Raw genomic sequence first — 18,232 nt, 5'->3', positions numbered from 1 at the left:
TTTTTTTGCATATCTTTTCAAAATTAATGTAATCGTATATCATTTTTCTAGTCCTTTCAAATATAATGCTTAACATTCATATGAATTATGAAAAGATAGCTTAAAAATGCTTATAAAACAATAACAAAGTTCAAATCATATGCTTTTGACATTTAAATTCTTTTATAATAATTTTAGATAATATATAAATCATTTCTATTCATAAATATTAAACACATGCATTAATAGTTTTAGAAACAAACTAGATGGAGTCATTGGATTGATCATATATTTTCGTTATCACATACATAAAAATATAAATATCTTTCCTTTCCTATTCTTATTTTCTAAAACAGTCATTTTTTCTCATTTTATTTCCTACATAATATAAATATTTAATTAACTAAGAATATTAAAATTCATCTAACTATAATCCAAAATATAAATCTAATTAATAAAAATTTAAGAAAATTTAAAATCATACCTAATGTAATTTTCTTGAGTTTGATCTAAATCTAATTGATATGTGAACAATTCCTCAAAACATATTTCTTAAAATTTTATTTTATTTTCTTTTTCTTTTTCTTCTCCTCTTCCTTTCTTTCTCTTCACCTCGCTCACACCGGAGATATCTTCCTCCTTTTTTTCTTTCTTTTCTTTCCATTCTCCTCCTATTCTCCTTCTTTCCTTTCCCTTCTCTTTTTCTCCTCTGTTCTCGCAGCCGACGCCATCTCCCAGTCTTTTCTCTCTCTCTCTCTCTTCCCCCTTTTCCCCCTTGTGTCTTTTCGTCCCGTCTCTTGATCTAAAATTAAGCGTATTTTTTACAATTTACTCCCTGTTATATCTTTATTTACAATCAGCTCCTTTTCTAAAATTAAGCTTGGATGTACGTACCACGAACAATTGTAGCTTAGTACTCGAAAGATACCAAAATGAGAACTCAGGCCCCAAACAAAACTGATTCTTGGGAAAACGATAGACTTAAACATGGGATAATAAATTTATATTTTTATATGATTTAATATCTAATTAATTTATGGTCTTAGGATATTTGAGTGTCTGATTTAGATTTTTTTTTTCAAAATCTATATAAATACATATTAGCTCAGTGAATAATATTATCCCTTTTATAATAATTTTTAATTTTTTTATAATCATAGCCTTTTTGCTTCGAGCAACTCTCTTTTTTTTTATTATCTACTAATTTGTTGACTATTGTTATTCTTTTTTCTTGATCTCCTTGTTAACTCTTAATTTTTATTTTTTGCTTTTGAATTCTAATATTGCACGGAGGACAAAGACGTGTGACTCCTCCCTATTTTAATATCTCATTATTTTCTTTCAACTTTTAAATCAAAGAGAATTATAATTTATTATGATGCTTGTCTTAGTAATAAAAGTCATATATTATCATTTATAATATCTTCCATATCCTACTCAAAACCACTTAAAATTATTCACACTGATGTTTGAGAGACTATCCTAACCACTTCCTTTGGTAATTTTAGATTTTATATCATTTTAATATATGACTTTACTAAATATATATGACTATATCCTCTTAAAAATAAATTTGAAGTCATCACAATCTTTACTCATTTTAGAAATGTAGTCAAAAAATTTTTATAATCTACCATTAAAATAATTTACTATGATGGAGGAGATGTATACCAAACTCTAATAACTTGCCTCTTATCATATGGTAGAAAATATCGTAACCATCGTACTCACATCAACTAGTTAACTATGTTGAACGAAAACACTGACATATAGTTGAAACCAGTCTTACCCTCTTACACTAAGTCTCTATGCTGTTAACCCTTTGGTCAGTAACATTTTAAACCTTAAAATGCAGTCTACCTCATTAACTCTTAATTTTTATTTTTTGCTTTTGAATTCTAGTGTTGCACCGAGGACAAAGACGTGTGACTCCTCCTTACTTTTAACAATAGCTAATTTCTTATTATTCTCTTTCAACTTTTAAATCAAAGAGAATTATAACTATGTTTATCTTACTAATAAAAATCATAGACTACCTTTTATAACATCTTCCATATCCTACTCAAAACCACTTAAAATTATTCACATTGATGTTGAGGTACTATCCTAATCACTTCCTTTGATAATTTTATATTTTATATCATTTTAATATATTACTTTACTAAATATATTTGACTATATCCTCTTAAAAATAAATTTGAAGTCATCATAATCTTTACTCGTTTTAGAAAGATAGTTGAGAATTTTTTATAGTCTACTATTAAAATAATTTACTATGATGGAGGAGATGTATATCAAACTCTAACAACTTGCTTCTTATTATATGGTAGAAAATATCTCAAGTAACCATCATACACATATCAACTAGTTAACTATGCCGAATGAAAACATCGACATATAGTTGAAACCGGTCTTATCCTCTTACACTAAGTCTCTATGCTACTAACCCTTTGGTAAGTAATATTTTAAACCGTGATTTACCTTATTAATCGTATGCTCACTCTAATTCTATAACTTCAATTATCATTTAAAAAATTATTTCATAAAACTTCAAACTTTCAAAAACTTAAAAGTATTTGGTTATTTATGTTATCCGTGGTTGTGCCCCAATATTTCACATAAGTTAAAATCAAGATCCAAGCTTTGTATTTTCATTAAGTATCCCCTTAAACATAATGTTTTTTGGTATTATGATCCCCAAATTCGAAAGGTCTTTGTATCATATCATATTATTTTTATGAATATATTTTCCTTCCGAAATCTTACTCCTTTAACATGTGAGCCATTACAACAATCATCCATCATTGGATTTATATAAGTACACCTCTCACCACATCAATTATTAATTTTTCTCATGACCTATACTCCCTTATTACTCTAGTTTCACAACACTTCACCTCCTCTATAACTTCTTTATCTATCTTTCCACCAACTCACTTTGTAATACATAATAAAACAATGCTCATAGCACCATAAATGATATATTTGTTCTCTCATCGACCACGTAACATCGAAGTGCATCAACCTAATCTAGTACGTATTACTAACTCTTCACCAATTCTCATACTTTCAATACACTCAATAATAGCACCCAACCTAGACATCACATGATAATACAGTTCAAAAATGATATCTTCAAATTATGTCAAATCTTTAAACTTCATGCTACCACAACTCTTCACCTAAGCCTATTGAACCCATAATTATCACCCAAGTCCAAATAGTTTTACACTAGCGTAAAATTATATGTAACGAATATGATGTCCTTTTCCTAATGCCACATAGACCCTTGTACTATCAGGTATAAGTGAATCTTACGAATTAAGTAAAATCTAAATGGATTTATTGTCAGATACAAAGTATATCTAGTAGTCAAAAGATTTCGTAACAACCAAGTGTTGATTCATAAAGGCTTTTAGTCCAGTTATTCAATTGATGATAATTTGACTTATCCCAAGTTTGATTCTTATTTAAGGCTAGTATGTATGCCAACTAGATGTTAACAATGATTTCTTAAAAGGGATCTTAATTAAAGATTTTTTTTATACGATAACCCTTTTCCTTCATCCATCCTTAATATTCAAATCATGTTTATAAACTATAAAAAGTTATTTATTAACTTTGTCAAACTCCAAAAGTTTGGCATACCGAACTTAGGCTTTTTTTTTGTTAGTAGACTTCATCAACTCAAAGCGATTTTTTTTATTTTTATGATAATAAAAAAATGTATTTTATATATATATTGGTTTATGTAGAAGACATTATCATCGTATCTAATAAATTCATAAAGATTAAGTAATTAATACAATTTTTGGAAGAAGAAATGCATGCAGATAGATGAAAAGTTGGTAAAATCGATATGTTTGTTAAGTGCGCACCACGGCAAGAAGTGATGAACTGCAGACTTTTTGAGCTCCAAGATGGACCTCAAACAGACTATGGGAGAGGAATGAATCCAGTGATGTATGTTTTCCGCCATAACGATCTTATTCATCGAACACCTTCCAACCTCAAGGACAACTACATTTCACAAAAGAAGAAGAATCGACCCTTGTACTATCAGGTATAAGTGAAATTTATGAATTAAATAAAATCAAGATGGATCTATTGTCAGATACAAAGTATATCTAGTGGTCAAAGGGTTTCATAACAACCAAGTGTTGATTCATAAAGACTTTTAATCCAATTATTCAATTGATGATAATTTGACTTATCCTAAGTTTGATTTTTATTTAAGGTTAATATGTATGCCAACTAGATATTAACAATGTTTTCTTATAACGGATCTTAATTGAAGATTTTTTTTATACGATAACCCTTTTCTTCAACTATCCTCATTATGCAAATCATATTTATAAAATATAAAAAGCTATTTATTGACTTTGTCAAACTCCAAAAGCGTGGTATACCGAATTTGGTTTTTTTTTTTTTTGTTATTAGATTTCATCAACTCAAAGTCTGATGTTTTTTTATTTCTACGATAAAAAAAAAATTATATATCTATTGGTTTATGTAGAAGACATTATCATCATATCTAATAATTTCATAGAGATTTAATTGATTCAATTTTTGGAAGAAGAAATGCATGCAGATAGATGAAAAGTTGGTAAAATCCATATGTTTGTTAAGTGCGCACCACGGCAAGAAGTGATGAACTGCAGACTTTTTGAGCTCCAAGATGGACCTCAAACAGACTATGGTAGAGGAATGAATCCAGTGATGTATGTTTTCCGCCATAACGATCTTATTCATCGAACACCTTCCAACCAAGGACGAAGAACCGCCATAAAGATATTATTCATCAAACACCTTCCAGCATCAAGTACAAGTGCGCATCACAAAAGAAGAAGAAGGCGAGTTTATTCTCAGACCGAGTTGTGCAATGATGATGCAGAAAACACTCCACTCCAGTGGTTCTAACTCTTCACCAACTGATGAATGTTGACGGGGTTGGCGAACAATGGCGGTCCATAGAGTGCCAGCTGAGCCATCGTTTTGTGCAAAGCTTGGGTGGGGTGACTCCGGTCCCAGAAGGCGTATTGGCTACGGTTGCTGCAGTATGTGGAGTTCGGCAGGCAGGCAGACTCGGCGTTCAACCTCCCACCTCCACAGCACGCAGCTTTGATCTCTGTAAACCCTGGAGATAGCAGCATCATCAGGTTAACTGCTCGCAGGAAAAGATAAATGGTGAAAGTGACAATTTTCTGCGAGATGCATACTCACCATATTTTTGGGGATCAGAGAAGATTTGGGTGAACATTTCATATAAGTCTCCGAACGAGTACTGGAATCCCTTCAATGACATGCTGAGGTCCTTCAGGAGAGCCTTTGTGGCAGTCTTGAAGCGTAGACAAAGATCATTTAAATCTTCGTTGCAGCCATACGAAGAAATTGCGACTCTGACCATCGGAACACACCCAATCGGTGGAACACCCAGGACTGCAAATTTTCGTGCTCCGAGATCATATAGCCTCTGCCATAATTATAACTTCAGTCAGCGTTTATGATAATTATGACTTGCGATTTAGTGTTCTCACGTGAGCTCTTTACTTGCTTGTAACATATAGGATATATAATAGAGAGAGCGAGAGGGTGAGAGGAGACCTCTATTTGATGCTTGAACTTGTCGAGTAGAAGAACGACGACTTCATCCTTCTGAGTGCTGTTTCCTGGACTGAGAAGAGAATACAGCGGGTAGATGTCATTGCTCCCAACGATCAAGTGAACGAGAGACTTCTCCAGGAAGACAGCAGCAGACTTATTCCCTAATCTTTCCGTGTGGTTCGCCGCAACCTGCTCGAAGTCTTCAATCTGTGTCGCCATGGCGATCACATCTCCGCCCTGCCACCATCAGGTCATCAAAGACAGTCACTGACAGTAGTCCACAACACCGTATCAATCTCATCACCGAAGACTTAACTGTGGTATCGAGAATCCCTGCCCCACCAGATGCGAAGTTTACTCCTCTCAGCATCTGATTCCCATTGGAAAGAGAAAGGAAAGGTGGCGGGCTCATCGCTAAGCCTACTGCTTTGGCTTTAAGCAGCGCGAAGCAAACAAGTTAGAATAAGCGGAGGAAAACACTGCAGCGTCGACATTAGAACTGAAGTAATGCATACCGACGTAATCGGCGTAGTTGAAGCCATTGGTGAACCTCCCGGTGGGAGTTCGTCCAGGGTAATCGATTCCCCAGGGAGGGAAGTTGACCTTCGGTGCATCGCTGGGCAAGAAGTTGTTGTTCCCGACGTCGACGGTGGAGTCTCCGAACACAAAGACCGCAGGTGAAACTGCAGCTGTCGTTAGCGTGGAGAGAGCAGCCAAGAACAAGTTGAGGAGGAGGAAGGTGGTCGTCTTCTTCGCCATCGGCGACGAACTTAAGGTTGTGATTGCCACATGGCTCGTGCCTGCTATATACAAAATTTGGAGAAGAAATTGCTTCTATTCCAAGTTACATGTTGGTCAAAATTGATACGTGCTTTGACTGTGACGTTGATTTATTTGTGGTGCAGGAATTGTCGTGCTTGTTGTTTCTTCCTGTTCCACATAATAATCAATGTGCAATTGACCGACTTGCTTCTTAGGCCAAAATGATCTTATTATGATGGTATTTCTAGTTTCGTACATGACCATTAAATGAGTGATATATGAACTAATTTCCTCTCTTCGAATAATTATGATGGTGTTATAATGGTCTTTCTAGTTTCAGGTATTTTTTTGGTTTCATAAATGATCAATTTAAATGTATATAATTAAGTGTTTCACAATTGAGGCCTATTGGACACCTCTTTAGTTGGGATAAGAACACATTGCTTCTATCTAATATGTATACGATCTTCTAGAAGTATCTGACTACTAGAAATCGAATATTGATAAGCCAGATACGAATTAAGCTCAAAAAGCTTAGACTCATATCTTCTGAGTTAAATCTAATCTATGTAATTCGATTCTTTTAATCATTAATTATGTAAATTATTCATATTTTATTATCTCATTCATATGAATATTTTCAAAAATAATATGAAATTAAGATAATAAGATTTTACATGCATAAGCCCTCTCTTTTATCATAGTTAGCTCATTACAAAGCATCAAATTTTTGGTCGTATTCAACTAAGAGTTGGTGTCATCCAACTTTATCAAATCGATGACTCTGGCAACCAGATACATCTTCTGGAAGAATGAAAAGAAGACTGATGATGTGAGCCGATCAAGACAGACTACTTGCAATGTTTAGGAAAATGGATAACACGTCAAAAATCACAAACTAGGTCAAAAGTCCGTAATGTCGATTGTTTGATTAAGACATTGCAAAAAATAATGAAGACTAACATTATTTGTCAAGAAAGGAATGCGTATGAAGTTAGCCGCCACGTTCATAGCTCGACATGTGGTGAGACTCGACATGTGGTGAGACTCTTCCTCTGTTTGATATCTCTATCCCCTCTTCCTAGAAACAGTTGGAATTAAACTTGTTCAAGTATCATAAAAAGGTTCATTGCATCAAGTGGGAGAATCAATACATCAAGAAGAAAAATTGGATTAAAAGTCTATAGAAGGAAAAGTCAAATTGGTTATTGGTTCTTGAAAGGGTTTCTTGAAAGAGAATGATTCATCTTGAATACAATTAATATAATGTATCTTTGGGGACTATATAAACCTCATATGTTGGGTCATGAGTGTAATAGAGTTTCTGAAATTGTAAAAGAGTTTTTCTTGAAAGAAATATAAAAGATAGAAAGCTTGTCCTACTCTTCCTCTGTTTGATATCTCTATCCCCTCTTCCTATCAACATCAACATTTGGTATCAGAGCATAGGTTAAGCTATGACTTCTTCCTCAAGTGCCATCCAACTCCAGATCCCCAGATTGACAAAGGAAAATTATGACATATGGTGCATCCAAATGAAGGTTCTTCTAGGCTCCCAAGATGTATGGGAGTTTGTAGAAGATGGATTTGCTGAACCAAGTCCAACAGAAGAAGGAGCAATGAATGCAGAAGGAAGAAAACAACTCAAAGAAAGAAGGAAGAAGGAGAAAAAGGCTTTGTTCACAATCTACCAAGGCCTTGATGATACAATGTTCGAGATCATCGCTCCAGCAAATACTTCAAAGGAGGCTTGGGAAATGCTTCAAAAAGCATTTGGTGGTGTTGATAAGGTAAAGAAACTTCGTCTACAAGTTTTACGAGCCGAGTTTGAAAAACTACAACAAGGTACTTCTGAAACTATTTCTGATTACTTCTCAAAAGTCATTTCTATTGTTCATCAAATGAGACGAAATGGTGAACAAGTAAATGATCAGAGAGTAATAGAAAAAATATTGAGATCTCTAGATCCGAAATTTGATTTTATTGTTGTTGCGATTGAAGAATCTAAAGATTTGGAAAAAATGTCTTTAGAAGAACTTATGGGTTCCCTTCAAGTTCATGAACAAAGGATTACAAAAAGAGGAGAAGAGAAAACTATGGAGCAAGCACTACAAGCTAAGTTTGCTCTTGAAAATAAAAGAGAATCAAATTCTCAAAGAGGAAGAGGACGAGGACAAAGAGGAAGAGGAGGCAGAAATCAGACCAATCAAGAATCTCCAAACAGTGAAGATGTTGGAGAAAATTATAGCCAAAGAGGCCGAGGTTATGGTCAAGGACGTGGTCGAGGCCGTGGACGTGATAGAAACTCTAAAAGGTCTGAAATACAATGTTATGTTTGCAAAAGGTATGGTCATTACTCTTATGAATGTTATTATAATCCTAACAATCAAGGTGATAAGGCAAATTTTGTTGAGGAAGAAAAGAAGGAAAATCAAGTTTTGCTAATGAGTTATGAAAATTTGAAAAATGATCAGTCTATGACATGGTATCTAGATACAGGAGCCTCAAATCACATGTGTGGCATCAAAGAGCTATTTTCAGAAATGGATACAAGTTATTCCGGGAATATTACATTTGGTGATTTGTCTCAAAGACCAGTAAGAGGCAAAGGTAAAATTCTCCTTGAACTTAATAATGGCAAGGAAGTATGTATTTTAGATGTTTATTATGTTCCTGATATGAAAAATAATATTCTAAGCTTGGGACAATTACTTGAAAAAGGTTATGAAATTGAGATGAAAGATATGACTCTCTCAATTCGTGACAAGAATAAAACATTGATATCACATGTGAAAATGGCAAGGAATAGAATGTTTCCTCTACATTTGAGTATTTTTGATCAATCAAATTGTTTTAAAGCTAATATTGATGATATTTCTACACTTTGGCATCTTAGATATGCTCATTTAAATTTTGAGGCTTTGAAACTTCTAGAAAAGTATAATATGGTGACAGGAATGCCAAAAATTGATCGCCCAGCAAAATTATGTGAAGTATGTGTCATGGGTAAGCAAGAAAGAAAGCCTTTCAAAGTGAGAAGGACAAAAAGAGCATGGAATCGACTTGATCTGGTACACTCAGATGTTTGTGGCCCTATTAATCCAGTATCACTTGGAGGAAGCAGGTATTTTCTTACCTTCACGGATGATCATAGTGGAAAAACTTGGGTTTATATGTTAAAAGAAAAGAAAGAAGTTTTAAGCAAATTCAAAGAATTTAAGGATTTGGTTGAAAGACAAAGTTGTTGTAAGATTAAATGTTTAAGAACAGATAGAGGTGGTGAATATATATCAAATGAATTTGAAAGTTTTTGTAGAAATAATGGAATTCTACATCAATTCACCATGCCATACACACCTCAACAAAATGGTGTCTCGGAAAGAAAAAATAGGACTATCCTTAATATGGTTCGATGCATGTTAAAGGAAAGAAAAATTCCGAAAGAATTTTGGGGTGATGCTGTTGCTTGTGCAGTTTATTTGCTTAACAGGTTTCCGACAAAGCAAATTGGTAATGTTACACCAGAAGAAGCATGGAGCTTACAGAAACCAAGAGTTGATTATTTAAGGATTTTTGGAAGTGTTGCATTTGCCAAGATACCAGAAGAGAAGAGAACAAAATTGGAGGATAAAAGTCAAAAATGCATTTTGCTAGGTTATCCAGAAAATTCCGGTGGTTACAAACTCTACAATCCTATCACAAATAAAGTTGTGATGTCAAGAGATGTTGAGTTTGATGAACAACAGATTTGGAACTGGAAAAGTGATGAGCAGCATAAGAAAGCTGTAGTTTCAGAAGAAGATGATATAATACAAGCAAGCACCGAAGTTGCTGTGCCGGAATCATCACCTAGATCAGCTAGGTTACATGATTCAAGAAGTCCAATTATAAGAAGGACAAGACCTATTCAGGACCTATATGATGTGACTCGAAGGATTGATACTAACAATGATGAACTTTCTTTATTTTGTCTTTTTGCAGGATATGATCCATTAACCTTCGAAGAAGCTTATAGAGATGAAAAATGGCGACAAGCTATGAACGAAGAGATTCATGCAATTAACAAAAATAATACATGGGAGCTTACTACACTTCCAGAAGACCACCAAGCTATCGGTGTTAAGTGGATCTTCAAAACAAAAAGAAATGCAAAAGGAGAGGTGGAGAAATACAAGGCCAGATTGGTTGCAAAGGGATATAAACAACAATATGGAATTGATTATGAAGAAGTATTTGCGCCAGTTGCTCGATTGGAGACAGTAAGATTACTTATCTCTCTAGCAGCTCAAATGAAATAGAAGATTTTACAAATGGATGTCAAATCAGTATTTCTTAATGGAGTTCTTGAAGAAGAGGTATATATTCAACAACCCCCTGGTTTTATTATTCAAGAACAAGAAGACAAAGTATACAAGTTAAAGAGAGCTCTTTATGGGCTTAAACAAGCCCCACGGGCATGGAATTCTCGAATAGATACTTATTTTATTCAAAATAGTTTTTCTAAATGCCCACATGAACATGCTCTCTATACGAAATCTAACTCTAATGGAGATATCTTGTTTGTATGCCTATACGTAGATGATTTAATATTTACAGGCAATAGTAGCTCCATGATTATAGATTTTAAGCACTCTATGAAAAAGGAGTTTGAGATGACCGACTTGGGCTTAATGACTTATTTCCTTGGTATCGAAGTTATACAAGATAATGGAGGAATTTTTATCTCACAAGAAAATTATGCAAAGGAGGTTTTAAAGAAGTTTTCTATGGAAGATTGTCATCCTACAGATACACCTGTTGAATATGGCACCAAGTTGACCAAGGAAGGTGAAGGTACATATATTAATCCAACTTATTATAAAAGTCTAGTTGGATGTTTAAGGTATTTGACATGCACTCGACCTGATATACTATTTGGAGTTGGTTTAATAAGTAGATTTATGGAAGTTCCAAAGACATCTCATTTAAATGTCGCTAAAAGAATTTTACGATATATCAAAGGAACAATTGAGTATGGAATGTTCTATTCATCATCTAAAAAGTTGGAGCTCATTGGATATAGTGACAGTGATTGGGCCGGAAGCTACGATGATCGGAAGAGTACAACTGGATTTGTATTTTATTTTGGTGAAGCTACATTCACTTGGTCTTCAAAAAAGCAACGAATCGTTGCTCTATCAAGTTGTGAAGCAGAATATATAGCAGCTTCTTCTAGTGTTTGTCATGCAATATGGCTAAGAAGATTACTCCAAGAGCTTCATATGCCACAGGAGAAGTCAACCAAGATTTATGTTGATAACAAATCAGCTATTGCCTTAGCCAAGAATCCAGTCTATCATAAAAGATCGAAGCATATCGATACAAGATTTCATTTCATAAGAGATCATATCAAAAATAAAGAAGTGGAGATACATCATGTCAAGACAAGTGAACAAGTGGCTGATATACTCACAAAGCCTCTTAAATTTGAAATATTTCAACAACTTCGAAGAAAACTTGGCATGCTGGATGGAACAAGTTTAAGAGGGGAGAATGTTGAAATTAAACTTGTTCAAGTATCATAAAAAGGTTCATTGCATCAAGTGGGAGAATCAATACATCAAGAAGAAAAATTGGATTAAAAGTCTATAGAAGGAAAAGTCAAATTGGTTATTGGTTCTTGAAAGGGTTTCTTGAAAGAGAATGATTCATCTTGAATACAATTAATATAATGTATCTTTGGGGACTATATAAACCTCATATGTTGGGTCATGAGTGTAATAGAGTTTCTGAAATTGTAAAAGAGTTTTTCTTGAAAGAAATATAAAAGATAGAAAGCTTGTCCTACTCTTCCTCTGTTTGATATCTCTATCCCCTCTTCCTATCAACATCAACAATAGCTATCAAAATTCAACCGTAACAGTTCATCAAGAAGTTTATTGTTCATGCTGTGGAATTTTTTTTCATTTCGATCATTAACAAGTTTGCTGAAATACCCTATTGAAATATAAGTTCATGAGAAAATATCAAATCTCATATTTATAAAAAAATAAATTATTATTTTAATATTTATAATTTATAATAATAAATATTTTTAACTAAAAAATCATGTCATTTTGGTAGAGCCACAAGTGATTAAAAAAAAATCTAAGCCTCATATTTATTATAAATTAGTATGTTATTTTAAAAATAAATATAAAATAAAAATATATCAATATAGATAGGAACTTTTAAAAAATTATAAAATAAAATTTTATATTTATCAAACATATATAAATATCAATAATTTAATATAAAATAATAATATATTAATTTATTATTAAACTCATATATAAAAATAATAATTCTTATATAGTAAATAAAATCATGTATCAATCATATGCCACACATCTTGATAACATATATGACAGTTAAATAACAAATGTATACATCTCACTGAATGATAGAGAGAATCTCATATTTCAATTCGAATAACAAATAAAGTGATATCTCTTACCCATTCAAGTGGAGACATATTCCTCCCAATAACAGATAGATTAATCATCCAACTATTATATCTTACAACCTATTAATATCCATAAGGAATTGCTCAATCTATCAGGATATATAAACAACCATGATTATTTATTTATATAGTTCATGAAATCATAAAACCACATGACATCAATCTCTCAATACTCCTAAATCAACTAAAACCCTAATTGGAATGGCCTAATTAACTTAAACAAAACTTAATTTGATGAGAATCTAATGAAACCAACCTCAAATCCTTATAGAACCAGTTTAAAATTATCTTAGACTAGTCTAATTTAGATTTGATTGATTTTAACTAGATCAAATATGTTTGAATTAATCAAGTTAGTATGAAATCGCTTTAAACCAACTTGAATCGATCAAACATGTCTAATTCGATCAATTAACAAGCTCAAATCAATAAAAGGAGATTGAAATTTGACTATATCATATGGTTCTAGTCCAGACTGAATTAACTCACTTGAGTCGGGTCATATGCATCACACATGTCTGCTCTAGTTATCATGTTGGGTTGAGGTATAATGGACTAGATAGAGTGGCGATAATGTGTCTAACGCATATCGTATAGTTGGGCGATATAATTTTACGGGCTAAGCCGAGTCTTATCATTGAATCGGGCCACACTTAGCTCGCCGGTTGGGTCATACCTAGTCACATGAATTGGACCATGCTTGACCACATGGCTTGGGTCATGCTTGGTCATATGAGCTGAATCATACTTTGTTACATGAGTTTGAGTCATGCTTAGCCACATGGGTTACATCGTATATAGCTACATGGGTTAGGTCATACTTGCCCATGTGAGTTCGATCATGCATAACCACATAGGTCAAATCATATGGGGTCAGATCATACTTAATCATATGAGCTGAACTATACCTAGTCACATGAGTTAGATCATGCTCGATCATATGAGTTGAATCGTACCTGAGCATATAGGCTAGGTCATATCTAACCATATAAGTTGGACCTAGCCACATAGACTAGTCTCAATAATCAACTTAACTTAGACCAGACTCCCAATTTGACCCATCTTATTAAATTAGATTTTAATAATTTTAATTATTAAATAATAATTTAAATCTATGAATTAAATAATTTAGATTCGTGATCTTAAATTTGAAACTAATTAAATCATAAAAATTCTCATATAATTCTTAAAACATAGATATATCTAATTAAATAAATTAAAATTATTACATTAATCAAAAAATAAAAATTTTAATAATTAAAATAATCTTCAATTTTATTTAAGCTTAATGACTATTATAAATCAAATAATTATTCTAACATCATAAATCAATTATTATTGTTTATTAATTATAAAATTTTAAAATTCAAATATTATTATGCATCATAAAATTCTAATAATCTTTACATTTAAAATTTCAAAACATAAATCAAAGTTGTTTAGGAAAGAGTAAAGAATCTTATTTCTTCTCGAGGATCTTTCCTCAATCCTTACACCAAGGAAGGATGAGGCTTTCCAAAAGATAAATAATAATTTAATTTTTTAATCTATTTTTTTTTTATTTTACTTTCATACAAAGATAGAATTATAATATTTATTTCTTATTATTCACACATAAAAATGAAATTTGATCTATGTACTTTTTAAAATTCACACCACTCATTAGAAAATAAATCGATTAATAATTTAATTAATTAATAAAATTCTTAACTTATCCACATAATTAAGGAAATTTATTTAATCATTTTCTTAATCATACTATACAAACAAATGAAGATAATAATTTAAATAAAAATATCATATTTTTTATAATAATTAATTTATATTAAGGGAGAACAATTATGAGTGATTGAAATAAACTTTCAAATAATGTAGAAAATGCACTTTAAATCTATTGTTCTGCACAAGGATTAGATATCAAAGATCTTACAAGATGATCAAGTCGTTAGAGATCTTGTTATTTTCAAAGTACCTCCTTCAAAGGTTACAAAATAGATTTTTGATTCAAGGTTGATGATTGTGGATGATGCTATCATCTCCTCTCCATCATATCGATACCTCATCATTAACAAACTGATATGTCATAATCCATCAGACTAAAACCTTAATGTTGCTTTAACTAAGAAGTTGAATTAATTGATTGTTACCTCACGTCTTTCGGGTTTGATTGCATTTAAGATCAGAAAAAGTACATAATCATTTTTGATATTTATCCACAACCTTAAATTCAATGGTCTCTTATGATACTATCTCACGAGGGACATGACAAAAAAGACCTCTTTTGGCTTTGGATTGACATTCGAACAACCAAAAAATATATATTTTAAATATTTTATTTTAGATTTATTTTACTATATTATTATTTTTTTAATATTGAGTTCGAATTTGAGTCTCAGAAAAAAAAAAAATAAAAGGATCATATTCCCAATGCATATCTTATCTTACATAATTCTGATTGCCCTTTGTAGCTCAATTATACCATTTTCACATATCGCCATCTCCAATGGATCCATCGATCGAGGTTGTGATGGATCTCCCACCTCGAATAAATGCCCAAAATCTGATCTCATCACAAATAATATGATTGCGATCAAGAAAAGAATAAAAGCCCAACCCAATCGAAGAACAGAAAAAGGTATCCTTTACATTCATCAGAGTCTATGGTTAAAATGCAACAGAGAGCAGAGAAGAAACAGATGAAAACAAGATGACAGCAGTTGCAAATACACGAAGCTATTTGAGGCATCAGTTCAAGCTTCATTCACCTAAACGCTTCGAAGCATTACTCACATCCATAGCTCGGTGCATCATGCAGTGCTTCTTACTTGTCTTCTTCCACCAGCTCCGAGATGCACAGTAGGGAAAGCAACAGTAAAGGAAGACCAACCTCAAAAGCTTGAGCCTGTCTTTAGCATGTCAATCATCAAAGTGCCATTTTTATACTCTTTAATGTCACCTTAGCAGGATCTAACCGGACAAGGTAGAAGCTTATCTTTGATCAACCTGCAGATCGACAACAATCTAACAGACAACTCAAAAACAAACATTAAAATAGGACATCTATGCATCATCAATGTTCAGTGACAAAAACTATATGATGGTCAAGATCAATCCAGTATCCATTCTTATCATAGTTCAACAAGTACCATTTTAGAGTTCAATGTCCTCAGATGCAGCAACACATGATGTTTCAAAGAAGGAACAACAACCATCTTAAACTCTGGGTCGTAAGAATTCGTCTCCCAAAGTACTGGCAACAAGAAAACAGCATCAACAGCAAGAACCTTTTCCCCTCCTTTCTCCCTCGTGCTCTTGGCAAGAGCTTCATCAGAGTATGTAACAGCTAGCCTTGGATCTACCACCGGATCCTTAATTTGGCAGACAACTTGGAGACACATACTGAGCCACCCATGCGGATGAAGATTTATATTAGACTTCAGTTGTAATCATGTGTAATAAAGAAAAGAGACCTGTCGGCAGAAATCCTACATCTCTTTCATCACAAACCAAGACTCACATTGCCATCACATGGACCACGGTTTGCCATGGTTCTTGCTGTCTCCCTTTCTGCTCTGTATTTGTTGTGATCTATATATAAGGAAGTAGAGCAGAAGGACCAGAACCAAGTCCCTCACCCTCCTCTCCCGATCCTTCATAGAATTCGAGAAGTGGTTAGCAGAGAAGAAGGCAACAATGGCCAGTTCTACCACAACAGAGAAGACCTTCCATGTTCGTTCAGTGAGTTTGCCTTCCCGAACTCATCCAACTACGCTCAGGGTCGAAGAAGAGCTGCACAAACTGAAGCCTTTTGTAGAATCATCACTTGCATCTATGTCCTCCATCACAAACGAGGTGATCTGCAATGGATTGAAAGATCTTGCTGCTCTGTATGATGGCATCGAAGATCTTCTTCACCAACCAAACATCCAGCAAGGCCTACGCCGCTCCAACCAAACAAAAGCTTTGGAGGAGGATGTGGATGGATCAATGAGGTTGTTGGACCTCTGTGGCACCATGAAGGATGCAGTCGTTACATCAAAAGAGCATGCGCAAGATCTTCAGCTTGCGCTTCGAAGAAGAGGTGACAGTTCTACCGGAGAAAAAGTGCAGGCCTACATTTGCTCAAGAAAGGAGACACAGAAGACCATCAAGAAGTGCTATAAAGATTTGAAGCAGATGGATGCCAAATGTCAGTGTGTCTCTCTTACCTCTGAAGATTCAGATCTCCCAGTGATCTCAAGGCTACAGAATGAAGCAAGAATGATCACCAGATCTCTCCTTTGCTCAATCTTGCAATCATTGGTCATGCCAAAAACCAAAGCAAGCTGGTGGCCTTTTGCCTCCAAGGCTATGCGAGTGACATCCAAGAAGGGCTTACTTGGAATATGGCATGCAGATGCCTCCTCCCTATGTGCAGCTCTTCAAGATGCTGATGCTGAGAAGACAATGATGGGCCAAAATCAGTTGAAGGCACTTGAGATCAGTTTTGGAGATCTTGAGAATGGTTTGGAACACTTGTTTCGGAGACTGATCCAGAACAGGGTGTCACTCCTTAACATTCTCAGCCTCTAGATGTTCATCAAACGCTCTGTGCCTGACCCCCATCATTGGCATCCGCATTTTAAAGGATAAGCTGATGAATTCCAATTTTGCATGCACCAGAGATGTAAAATTGTATAGAATAGATGCTTCATGAAATGGAAGTCATTCATCAAGGTGCTCACCTTCATGTGTTGGACATTTTGTTGGCCTCGGATACTTTTTTGAATGAACTTGTTGCCTTCTCATCCGGTAAATTGGTTTCTGTCAAATTTAAAGAAGAATTTGGATTAGAGATCACAAATTAAGTAGTTCGAGTGTCCAGTTAGAACTGAAGTAACTCAAAGTCAAAGACATCAAGGAAAAGAAACCAAAATAACTATCACGGCTTCTCCATGGGCATAAAAGGTTGGAGATTGACTTGTCAGACAGAGTTGACATCTTACATTAAATTAAATGACCAAATTCAGTTATATATATATATATATATATATATATATATATATATATATATATGTATATATGTATGTATGTATGTATGTATATATGTATGTATGTATGTATATATATGTGTGTGTGCACGGGCGTACTTGTGCACATGTGAGGGTTGCAGAAATATGGATTTTAGTGTCGTCAACTATTGCATTACAATCTAATTTTTTGAAAGATAATTGTTTGCAATGCTAGTGTACACATTAATTGTTTGCTAAACTAAGAAAGATAATTAAATTGGTTGTCACCTGGACGACCATACTTTCAAAGATTCTCATTGTCTCTCCAAACTTGAATGGCTATTATACACAAGGAATCAAAGATGAACAAATCATATGTATGTTATGCTTCTTAAAACTCAGCAAAGCTGGT

At 33.6% G+C, this 18,232-nt stretch overlaps 2 protein-coding genes across 2 annotated transcripts; one reads left to right on the top strand and one right to left on the bottom strand.

The window, feature by feature from the left end:
* Positions 1 to 4,739: 4,739 nt before the first annotated feature.
* LOC135631012 (GDSL esterase/lipase At5g55050-like) lies at positions 4,740 to 6,362 on the bottom strand. The gene is made up of 5 exons (XM_065138371.1): positions 6,099 to 6,362; positions 5,900 to 6,015; positions 5,584 to 5,820; positions 5,203 to 5,452; positions 4,740 to 5,116 (listed from the first exon to the last, which is right to left on the bottom strand). The coding sequence occupies exons 1-5, from the start codon at positions 6,340 to 6,342 to the stop codon at positions 4,896 to 4,898; spliced, it is 1,068 nt and encodes a 355-aa protein (XP_064994443.1). The 5' UTR covers positions 6,343 to 6,362; the 3' UTR covers positions 4,740 to 4,895.
* A 10,104-nt stretch (positions 6,363 to 16,466) lies between these two features.
* Positions 16,467 to 17,628, top strand: LOC135631480 (uncharacterized). Its single transcript, XM_065139192.1, has one exon. The coding sequence runs from the start codon at positions 16,523 to 16,525 to the stop codon at positions 17,399 to 17,401; it is 879 nt and encodes a 292-aa protein (XP_064995264.1). The 5' UTR covers positions 16,467 to 16,522; the 3' UTR covers positions 17,402 to 17,628.
* The last annotated feature ends 604 nt before the right edge of the window (positions 17,629 to 18,232 follow it).

This window comes from Musa acuminata, chromosome BXJ3-2 (genome assembly GCF_036884655.1).
Source record: "Musa acuminata AAA Group cultivar baxijiao chromosome BXJ3-2, Cavendish_Baxijiao_AAA, whole genome shotgun sequence".
Lineage (NCBI taxonomy): Eukaryota > Viridiplantae > Streptophyta > Magnoliopsida > Zingiberales > Musaceae > Musa > Musa acuminata.
This window is presented reverse-complemented; position numbering and strand designations above follow the sequence as displayed.

Coding starts and splice junctions, on each gene's coding strand:
- LOC135631480 (XM_065139192.1), top strand. CDS start 16,523: ATGGCCAGTTCTACCACAACAGAGAAGACCTTCCATGTTCGTTCAGTG.
- LOC135631012 (XM_065138371.1), bottom strand. CDS start 6,342: ATGGCGAAGAAGACGACCACCTTCCTCCTCCTCAACTTGTTCTTGGCT. Junction 5,821..5,899: donor CAGGGATTCTCGATACCACA/GTTAAGTCTTCG, acceptor TGATGGTGGCAG/GGCGGAGATGTGATCGCCAT. Junction 5,117..5,202: donor CTCTGATCCCCAAAAATATG/GTGAGTATGCAT, acceptor TGCTATCTCCAG/GGTTTACAGAGATCAAAGCT.